This window comes from Misgurnus anguillicaudatus, chromosome 7 (assembly GCF_027580225.2).
Source record: "Misgurnus anguillicaudatus chromosome 7, ASM2758022v2, whole genome shotgun sequence".
Classification (NCBI taxonomy): Eukaryota; Metazoa; Chordata; class Actinopteri; order Cypriniformes; family Cobitidae; genus Misgurnus; species Misgurnus anguillicaudatus.
The window spans coordinates 28,452,569-28,464,493 of record NC_073343.2 but is presented as its reverse complement, the minus strand read 5'-3'; the positions used below and the strand labels follow the sequence as shown (position 1 = coordinate 28,464,493).

General features: G+C 36.9%; 1 protein-coding gene across 1 annotated transcript in view; it reads right to left on the bottom strand.

Annotated features, from left to right (window-relative positions):
• The window catches only part of ush2a (Usher syndrome 2A (autosomal recessive, mild)), a 328,621-nt gene that overhangs the window by 277,563 nt on the left and 39,133 nt on the right, over positions 1–11,925 (bottom strand). Inside the window, 3 exon segments of the mRNA XM_055171788.2 lie at positions 1,291–1,421; positions 2,024–2,219; positions 8,541–8,634. Of these exon segments, the coding sequence (XP_055027763.2) occupies positions 1,291–1,421; positions 2,024–2,219; positions 8,541–8,634 (421 nt within the window).

Sequence of the window (11,925 nt, the reverse complement as noted above, 5' to 3'; positions counted from 1 at the left end):
TAGGGCAGTGTTTCCCAACCAGGGAATTATAAAATTATAAAAATTGGACAAAACTAGCATTAAAATATGCTAAAACAAATACATTTATCAAAATATCATCTTTTGTGTTCAACAGTACAGAAATACATTCATACATTTTGGATGAGGATGAATAAATAATACAAGAATTTTCATTTTTGGGTAAATGATCATCCATATTTAGCCAATCCGTTAAAGGCGCATTGTGTAACTTTTTAAAGGGACCTCTTGACAGAAATGCAATATTATATACATACAGTAACTATATAATCAGTGGTATATAAAGACCTTACAAAATTAACTACATTGTTTTTATTACCTTAGAATGAGCCATTTTTACGTGTATATACACCGCGGGTCCCCATACACGAGTCACAATTTCGCACCATCATGTTTCTACAGTAGCCCTAAAAGGACAAATAGCTCTACAAAGCGCATTTTGTCACAACGTTGGCCCTGTCCCAAATGGCGCACTTCATGTGGACTGTCGGCCTCATGACCTTAAATTGCGCCTGCTTGCTTAGTCTACGAGTCTGTAGGGTGTCCCATCTCTCATCTTTGCGCTTCGAAGTGTGCTCATCAGCGCTTCCATTGCCCCCTTGATGCGGTCTTCGGCGAAGCCCGCACTGCAGCAGGCTTCGCGCACTTTACCAACCCATAAGTCCTTGCGAAAGAGTAATCAGACCAGGATATCAAGGGTCCATAAAGGCTCCACTACATGATGTCATCAAAGTGCGGATTCTGCGGAGGACCACAAGTCCGGAGTGTGCCATTTGAGACAGGGCCATTGTCTGAGACAATGGACATGTTTGTCCTGTGGCAGCTACCGTAGCTTCTCTGTGCGTTTCGAATGGGAGGGATGAGTTGTGTACTGAGCCATTGGTGCAATTCACAGTCTTACCGCTAGATGTCGCTACAAATCTACACACTGGTCCTTTAAAACATACGATGGGAAATCATAGTATTGCATGTTAGAATAGATATGAGACCAAAACTACACTGCAAAACATGATGTGATCAATAAGTCTTAGCATCATAACTCGTTACTAGTCATGATTTAATATAGTACGTTGAAATAACTTCATGCAGTCAAATATATTTCAATTATATAATTAAAACCCAACGTGGGAATTTTTTTTTACAGTAGGCTATATCATACTCAAATCTTTAAGAAATGACCATGTTGGAAGCTGGGGATGTTTAGAAGTATATTTATACAATTTTGGAAGTATTATTGTAGACATATGCAAATGAGTAGTTGTCTAAACTTACCGGCTCGCATTCTAAAGAGCCATTGACGGTCCCAACACTGTTGCACTGGCAGGGTTTGCACACGTCCTCGGACCACAGCAACGCACCCACCTCTCTGTAAAACTGACTCCGACACCGCTCACAGTTCCTGCCTTTAAACCCAAAGATCATGTGCATGAGTGTACACTTGTTGAAAAAAGCATGGAGAGGGGTGAAATTGATGTCAACCTATTAAAATTCAATCATATCATAGGACTACGATTTCAAATTAAAAAACTGCAGTCTTGGGAGAGGTCCGGCGAGAGGTGTGTAATTTTCTAAGGTGTCCATTTTAATGTCCTCTTTCATCTTTACCTGCCACTGATGTCTGATGCCCAGCATATGAAACAATGAACCTGTTAGCATGGCCTGATTTACTTCATTAAATGCCCATCTGTTTCACAGACATGCATTATTTCGACTTTCTCTGATTTGCTTTTTGATGCTTTCATTATATTGATATTTCTGTTACAGTAAAATAAACTACAGAGTTTTTAGGTTTGGCATATGTGACCCTGCCTGTGAAATCCAGGCTAAAGTCTCGTAATCTAATTTTGCTTTCAATCATTGATTTCAATCTTTGACACGACCTTACTGAGTCAATAATAAAGATATCAAGGTTATATTTTCACAGATAAAAGTACTAGAATTACACTTTGAAATATGAACTTTTGAAATAGTCACACTTTAAAACCATCATATGCTGTTACAGTACCTGTGGTGTTATGTGTACAGTTTTCACAAACCCCTCCACCACCATGGAAATGATCATCAGGATAAGGATCCAGACTGGCATTGTAGTGACAGGAAGAGGCGTGACCGTAGCACTGGCATGGGCGGCAGTTGTACGCCTGTATCTGATCTCCAGCTTTGAAGGGTTTATCATTGAAGAGAGGAGAGCAGCGCTCACACTGTTGGAGAGAGAACATCTACATCTATCAACTATATCCAAATATGATCTCAATAAAAAAAACAAATAACACAATATTTCCGTATGCACAAGCCAGAAAGGTCAGCTCACTTTTTTTTACAAAACTGTCTTTTTTCTAGTTTATTGGCAATGTACTTGATTTTTGTCCTCATTCATTAAATAACAGCGAACACGTGAGACATCCAATGAAATGATAGAAATATGTATTTTAAAAAGCATAGGATTCCCTGTGACTGTTCAAGCTGTGTCAGGCTGGTGTATGGGCAGCCGGAGTGAGCCGTGGGTCCGGGGGGAATTGCTAAATTCTGCAGGCTGGACGCTGGAAGATCCACGGATAGGCCACCTGCCACTACTGTACAGCCCTGCATGCCAGTCAGTAGTATGACAAGATGCTGCAGGGATTTACATTTTATAGAGGGAAATATAGTTTTAAAGCTAGCAAATATATAGTAGGTAGAACTGTTTTGGCATACTAAAAGAGATGCTAACTTACATAAATACAAAGGAAACTCAGCAAGCAATAGCTGTCATTTCACCGTCTAGGTAGACCTGATATAGTCCGGCTATGGGTAAACCCACTTCTTGCAAAAAACAATTAACTCTTTCACTGCCAGCATTTTTTTTTTAAAGTTGCCAGCCAGCGCCAACGTTTTTCATGATTTTCACAAAAGTTTAATGCCTTCCAGAAAATGTTCTTCTTTAAATATATAAATATACAATATACCAAATGAAAGAACAGACCCTCTGCTTTCAAACAAAAAAAACCCCCGTTTCATCCTACCTTCAGTAGTTCTTTTGTAATCAGCTTTTGAATACAAGTAGGTTTCTGCAAAAACACCACATCTTGAGGAAAAAGCAGAGATAATTCCATTTTTGTGACGGACTTTTCATAGAGATCCCATTCAGAGCGATCTTTAAAACAGACACGGACATGCAGCCGCTTGCCATAGGGCAATACTTCCAAAGTTGCGGTATTGCGTAAAGACGGAAATACTCGTAATTTGCGGGGAAGCCTTTTCTGTTGATTGACGAGATATCTCGTCAATGGCGACGAAAGAGTTAAGGGTTAAATGTCCTTTTTGCCAAAATAACTAAGGTATAGTAATTTAAGTATGAGTACAAGTAAATATAAGTATGATATTCCATCATGTAAGCAAAGTCAACAGTGTTGGCTTCATTTTATTTATTTCCTTTTTTTTGGGGCTATGGTTAGATGTCTATAACATTTTCACTGACAGCTCAAATTTTGCTTTGTTTTAGCCTAGAGGCTGTGTTTGGTTGAATATAAGATGCCTTTCTAATAAGCGCAAAATTGCTTCCTGGGAAAGCGTTAAGAGAACTTGGACAAAATGTTAAATGCTCTCTCATGTACGTCGCTTTAAAAAAGCATCTGCTAAATGAATAAATGTAAATGCAAATTGGATCTGTTGTACTTACTGAGGATTAAACCAGTTTTTGTTCCAAAAAGAGTGGAGCGAACAATGTTTCTGAAACCTATTGAAAGGCCTATTATTTGAATTATGCATATAGACGGTTTTATCGGTTACATGTCTGGATGGAACTTAAAGGGGACATTTCACAAGACTTTTTTAAGATGTCCAATAAAACGTTGGTGTCCCCAGAGTACATATGTGAAGTTTTAGCTCAAAATATCATATAGATAGTTTATTATAGCATGTTAAAATTGCCACTTTGTAGGTGTGAGCAAAAATGTGCCATTTTTGTGTGTGTATTTTAAAATGCAAATAGCTGATCTCTGCACTAAATGGCAGTGCTGTGGTTGGATAGTGCAGATTAAGGGGTGGTATTATCCCCTTTTGACATCACAAGGGGCGCCAAATTTCGATGACCTATTTTTTCATGTGCTTGCAGAGAATGGTTTACCAAAACTGGGTTGATCTTTTTCACATTTTCTAGGTTGATAGAAGCACTGGTGACCCAATTATAGCACTTTATAATAAGTCCCCTTTAACTTCCGGTCTCTGTTTAACTCTTTCCCCACCAGTGTTTTTAAGAGCACCACCTTGTGGATCATAGTGGAAATACGAATTGCCGGAAAAACTCGTCATTGGCAGGGAAGTGTTTCTCCCCTAATTGACGAGTTATCTTGTCAATGGCGGGAAAAGAGTTTATGGTTTGGCTAGTGGTAAAACTGAACTCTTGAACAATTACCTCATCAAAATAACAAATGTCTTGGTTTCCTAAAGATGAGGGGAGATGGAGATCATGAATCAACGCTATGTGAAGAGAGGTTTGGCTGATCTGTTACATAAATGTTACAGAGTAACGTTAGCTCAGTGTCGTTTTTGATTCGCTTTAGCTATGATTTGAACTTAATCTACTTGTTGTTTATTTTGCTTGTTATCAGAAATAAGCTACTATAAAAGGACTCTATAGTTATTGGTTCTTTGTAAACGTTTACAGGAAGTTACGCTCGTTCCACGAATGCCGTTTAGTTATGTTGTTGCTGCTCAAACTACCCAGTCTCACAAGGTTTCTTGATATAGTCATTTTTTTATTCTTTTTTCGTGAAATCACGAATTTCCGCGCTTTTTCGTGATCGTATAACAAATTCCTGATTTCGGTTGACTATCACGAATTGATTACTCAACTGCTTCTTCCTATTTTTAAACCATTGTCGCTTCGGTTTAGGGTTAGATTTGGTGCTTGCATTAGAATGTCACTTTATACATTGGTTTATACTATTTTTTCTGATTTATTTTTTATATGTCGCCTAGCGTTATGGTTAGAGTTGGGTTTGGATAGGGATGTTATTTTATGTAAATCTAACCCTAAACCGAAGCGACAATAGTAAGAAAATAGGACAAAACAGTTGAGTAACCAATACGTGATAATCACAGGAAAACAGAAATTCATTATACAATCACGAAAAAACACGGAAATTCGTGATAATATCACGAAAAAAGAATAAAAAAATTACGTGACTACATAACGAAATTTCGTGAGACTGGACTGCTTTCACAATATTTTCAACCCTGTAGTTCTCACTTGACAGGACTAAATGTAATGACTATCATTAAATTTGATACATAATGTAGCTTAATACGGTCAAGAACTGTCCATTCAGATATGCCAGGGCTGTCTGACCCACAGGTTAAAGCACCAATCACTTTGATTGATTCCACATGTTTTTTAGGGACGGGTAGAAGATTCAGCTGAAGTTATAATGTAAACTTGCAAATGCAATTACACCATATGCATGTAAATCCATTATCTCCCACACAAAACTAAAACTGCGAGAAAGTTTAACCGCACGCACGCATAATATGTGTTTTGTATTCATCTCCACTGTGCGAGGTGGAGAGGAGTCGTGCTCCAACGGGGTAAAAGCCTTCATCCGGTGTGAAAGACCTCTGTGAATGCCACGGTTAATTTCACGCTCCCTAAGAAAGGGTCTGCGTGTGCTACACCAAAAGAGAGCCTACAGTTAACCTTTACCCTGTCTGAAAATGGCAGGTTTTAGCAATGTTTTACCAAAAATAACCTTCTGCTTTATTTTAATTTATTCAAGAAAAGACCACAGGATCAGGAGAAAACCAAACATCAATACGCACTGAGAAAACTGAGATTCTTACTTTTCTTAACTTTTTGATTAAAATAAACACGCCAATACATGATCAAAGAATTATTCGTTTTGGGTTGAACTATAATAAAATAGTTTTTAACTAAATTAATTTGATTTCAGCTTCAACAATCAATTTGGTGTACAATCAATTTTTAACAATCAGTTTAGTCAATGTGTACCGAAGATGAGAAATGAGACACCAGCAGCACTTTCACTTACTCTAGCCGTGATAACTTGACGGGAAGGGAACATGAGCAGGGCCAGTTTGAGAGCCGTGTCTCAGGACTGGTAAGTAAACACAACAGATAGCCCTGGGGCAGATGGCGGTCCCTCCTCAAAGCCAGGTGTTTCAGTCTAGGGGCGTTTAGGGCGGTGAGACAACTCGTATTTATCATATTTACACGCACACACATACTTTTCAGCATCTACGTGTGATGTGGTCCTTGTTTGTTTCGTGAAAACAACAGTAGCGGCAGCAGAGAGAGTGTGCCGTGTCTGGCCCTGAATAATGCATGACATCTGGTGAATAATTTAAATCACCAAACATCAGGTTTAAAAGTTTAATCTTGGTACTTGCTCTCAATGTTGAGAATTATATGCACCGATGTGGACAGTGCGCTGACTCTTAATAGGAAGTGAGGAGAGAGGATTTCGGAAGAGGACAGTGTCAATGAAGGATATTACAAATGTGCTTTTTTGATTCTTTGAAAAATACACTTTTGTTCAGACTACAGCTAGCAGTGAATTTAATTAATACATAATATTACAAATAAAACTTGACTCTACTGCAGAGCCGGCGCCAGACCATAACTAACAGGGGGGCACTCGGCTTCCAACGGGGGGCACGCAATAGCAACAATAACTTGCAAAAACAAGACATTAAAACAACAAATACAGCAAGCACACACTCATTCAACTAGTACAGACTGTAAGCTCATTTCCCGTATAGAGTGCAAAAGACCACAAACTATGCGCAAAACTATTGAACTTCGACCGCGGCGTGAGCGCAAGCTGAGCTCCGCTGCGCTCGCGCTTGGCTCGACGCAACAAGAAACCGCCCTCGCGCGGCGCAAGCCATTGAAATGAATGGGTTTCATAGCACAGCGCACACCGCGTCCTAGCTTTACTGCTTTACCATAATCACGTCGTAATGCTGTTAACGGTCTATAGCCACACTTCACATTTGAGCTTACGTAATTTAAAACAGCGCTAACTTACCTTTAAAATAGCTGAAGACGGCGTGTAAGAACATTAAACTTCCTTAAAACAGTGTCCTGTAGATTTGAAAATTTCACCTCGACCTCTAATCTCTGAGTTTGCAGGCATAGCCAGTCTGTGTTTGCATGAAGATGAAGCAGGCGGTGCTGGTTCGTTCTAAATGTTGTAATACTGTATCCATATTTTACACGATCCATAAAATGCCGCGAAAAAACACGTTGCTAGTATCAAGTCACAAATATGCTAAAGACGTAAGACGGGTGAGACGCGGCAATACATCCAATCAGAGAAACTGGTCTATTTTAATTAAAGAAAACATATATATCAACTATATTTTCCTCATTTGATTACATTACAAGTCATGAAACATTCAATGTTTAATTTATTTTAATTATTCTTGATATATATTAAAGTAATAAAAAACTTTGTATGGGGGGCACAACAACCTGTTCGGGGGGGCACTGCCCGTGAATGCCCCCCCCCTTGACGCCGGCCCTACTCTTCTGTAGTTACATCTTGTACTAATACCGACGGAAAATTAAAAGTTGCGATTTTCTAGGCCGATATGGCTATGAACTATACTCTCATTCTGGCTTAATAATCAAGGAATTTGCTGCTGTAACATGACTGCAGGAGGCGTAGTGATATTACGCAGCAGCCAAAAATAGTCCCCTTAGTGACTTTCAACAGCAGGGGACTATTTTTGGGTAGTGCGTAATATCACTACGCCTCCTGCAGCAAAAACGTTTAATTTTCAGTTGGTGTTAGTACAAGATGTAACTACAGAAGAGTCAAGTTTTAAATAGGAAAAATATCGAAACTCTTCGATTATTTTTTAGCGCGATGCTAATGGTCTAATCAGATTCAATGGATTATGCTAAGCTATGCTAAAAGTGGTACCGCCAGACCTGGAGATCAACTGAATGAATTCCAAAACAGTAAAAATCAAATGTTTAACTCTAGGGGAGCTGGAAAATGAGCATATTTTCAAAAAAAGTGGAATGTCCCTTTAATGTATTTATTTTTATAATCAATCAGATATCTTTAACATAAGTTTTATTCCTTAAGCCTAAATAAGTAGCTTTTAGTTTCAACATGGCTTCCCTAGCACTAGTGAGGCATGGTGGCACGACTGAAGTGTGAGTACCAGAGCCTCGTGTCATCAGAGTTTTCTCTGAGATATAATTACCTTTGCTGGACTCATCATCAAGACACCCAGGGGCTGATGGGACAGTACGATTAGAGCACTGCTGCCCACAAAACCACTTCCTTCTCTTCTTCCCCATTCTTTATTTCCACTTTCTTCTAACCCCCTTTCTATAAGAAACTGGAGATGTGCGAGAACGATCTCTCCATCTCTCGTCTCTCCCCCCATATGCTTTTTTCCTGTCATTCCATTAAGGTCTATTTTTGAGTGTGCTGTTCATTAAAGAGGACTCTTGCACGTCATTAAATGAAAGTGGTTAATTAAAAGAGGGCCTTCCCTGCGGGACTCACATTAGCTCCATGTGTGTGGCTCTCTGGGAGGCAGGCGCAGCGGTACGGATTCACACTAGTGTCACAGCTGTCTGCATGGCCGTGGCACTCGCACCTAAAGGGACAAAGACACACAATTACAACCTAAAATCTTCCGGAGAAATGCTGCTTTAGCACATCTAATGGAATTGGGCCCTGAGGTAAAATGGGAATCTGGTTTCAATAGTTTTACATGCTTGAATCAGAGGAAAGAAGGTATTTGGTGAGCAGTGGGCCGGATTTAGCTCAGGGAACATGATATGATGTTAATGTGCGGAAGATTATGATGATAAAAGTGCTTTTTTGTTCCTTTACACTAAATTTACAGGAACGAAAGATGGATAGAATTTATTCCCGAGTGAAATGGAATGTTCATCAAGAAAAAAATGTAGGGTGGGATCACATTTTATTCATCATTGGTTGCAAAGTTTCTCTGTAAAACATACTTGGGGTTGAAAAATGAAAGTGCTTAGTGATGTGAAAATTAAAATTGTTTTAACATTTTTAAAATAGTCTAGGTGAGCAATTCCAGCATTATGGATGTCATAATGACATTTTCAGTGAAAAATAAATATAATTTCCAGTCCAGACATCAGAAAAATATCAGTCTAAACAGTGTTTCCGTTTTGATGAGAAAATTGCAGTTTTAATGCAGCTTCAAATGGATCTAAATGATCTCAAACGAGGCACAAGGGTCTTATCTAGCGAAACGATCGTCATTTTCGCCAAAAATAAAAAATCTGTACTTTTAAACCACAACTTCTCGTCTTGCACTAGCTGTGTGACGCGCTAGTGACTTATGAGAAACTACCGCTCCAGTGTTAACAAGTGTGAAGAAAGAGGACTGTTCCGAGTTGTTGTATGTGGAATGATACTAATTAATGTCTTTGTGAAAGTTTATTGTTTAAAATAGTCTGCAAGTGTGCTTTTCACATATGTGATTACGTAATATGTAAGGTCGCACTGGCGCTTCACACGGCTAGTGCAAGACGAGAAGTTGTGGTTTAAAAGTACACATTTTTTATTTTTTGGCGAAAATTATGATTGATTTCGCTAGATAAGACCCTTATGCCTTGATTTTGATCGTTTAGAGCTCTTTGAAGCTGCATTGAAACTGCAATTTTTAACTTAAGTGGACCTCAACAGTTTACGGTTTCAATAAAGTCAATTATATGGAGAAAAATCCTGGAATATTTTCCTCAAAAAACATAATTTCTTCTTGACTGAACAAACAAACACAAACATCTTGGATGACACAGAATTTTTTAAAGAAATTTTCAAATGTCAGCGTATACAAACAACAACTTTTCAACTGGTAATTTAAGTAAATTTGTGCATAAAACAAGCAACAGAAATCGCCAATGGGGTAAGCAAAAAATTTTGAATATTTTTCTTAATCACTAAATTCAAGAAAAATTCAAGAAAAATTTGCTTACCCCATTGGCAGATTATTTGCTTGTTTAATCCACAAATTCATTTAAATTTGACATTTTTGGTCTAAAAACTAGACTTATTTTCTTGGGTCGTTTGGCTTATCAAGAAAAAGCATTTTTAATTTAAGAATTTTTAGATATTTTTTCTGAAAACAAGACAAAATACTAAGATTTTTTTTTTTGAAAATCATTTTTACAGTGTAAAAAAGAAAATCTAATCAATTACATAACTTAATAATTTTGTGTAAGCACAGCTCATACCTTGAAAACGGTATCACAGAAAATGTTGCACTGAAATCATTTTTTGCTTGTTTTATGCACAAAATATCTTAAATTTGATATTTTGTTTTCAGTACAAATATTTTTAAAAATCGTAAATCAAGATGTATTTTCTTGCACTGCAAAAAAAAAGGTTCAAGAAAATTTTTTATTGTATTTTTGTCTTGTTTTCAGTAAAAATATCTAAAAATCTTAAATTAAGATGCATTTTCTTGATGAGCAAAACAACCCAAGAAAGTAAGTCTAGTTTTTAGACCAAAAATATCAAATTTAAGTGATTTTGTGCATAAAACAAGCAAATAATGTGCCAATGGGGTAAGCACATTTTTCTTGAGTTTTTCTTGAATTTAGTGTTTAAGAAAAATGTCCCATTGGCAGATTTTTTTGCTTGTTTAATCCACAAATTCATTTAAATTTGACATTTTTGGTCTAAAAACTAGACTTATTTTCTTGGGTCGTTTTGTTTATCAAGAAAAAGCATCTTAATTTAAGAATTTTTAGATATTTTTTATAAAATACTAAGATTTGTTTTTCTTGAAAATCATTTTTTGCAGTGTGATGAGCAAAATGACCAAATAAGTCTAGTTTTTAGGCAAAAATATATACAAATTAAGTGAATCTGTGCTTAAAACAAGCAAAACAAATCTGCCTAATGGGGTAAGAAAAAAATCTTACATAAAAATATTTTATGTTTTTTGCTCATCTTACATATAAATATTGTTATATAAATTATGTTTTTTGTCATTTTGCTCATCAAGAAAATACATCTTGATTTAAGAATTTTTAATTTTTGTTGAAATAAAAATTATTTATGCTTTATTTTTTTGACTGAAAACAAGATAAAAATACTACGTAAGAAAGTCATGTTTTGCAGTGTATTGCACAGGCACTGCAATAAATTTATAGTACATTTGCTGTTCATGTAGCTCAATTGGTTGAGCACTGCATGAGCAATGCAAAGGTCATTGTTCCCAATTTCCATTGAACACACAAACTAATAAAAATGTATACCTGAATGTGTAAGTAACTTTGGATTAAAGTGGCTTCTAAATGGATAAATGTAAATAAAAATTAACAAATATTTTACATGTAATAAATAATGAATATAAATATTAAAGACTAAATATAAAAGAACATAATGTAGCTTATTATTAGATTTCAAGGTAAACGCTCATTTGTATTTTCTATTTCCCCTCTCAGTGGTTTTAGACTTTTTATTTTATGCAACATTCTTCATTTCAGTGCATCACTGAAAATAACCATGTGTAGGTCTAAACAAAGCAACAGGGTCAGCCACATCAAAATCCCAATCTCTCACTTTCCTTTTGTCATTCTCTAGATCTCTGTGTCCATCTTTCATTCCTTTATTCTCTCTGTGCATGGCTAATAGGACTTTCGCATTCAACATTTATAAATGCCAGTGGAAATATCAACGGTGTATCGTAATGTACAACAGCAGACCTGACAGGTCTCCATCAGACGGAACACGCACCTGCGGGTCACGGCTTTAATTATTCATTCTCCAAGGGCCCTTATTCGACATTATCATGCACCCATCTTTACACAGCTCCCTCTAAAAGCTGCACCCTTCACCCTTTTTACCAAACAAATAACATAAGCAAATAAGAGGAAAGATAATAACGCTTTAGGTTATA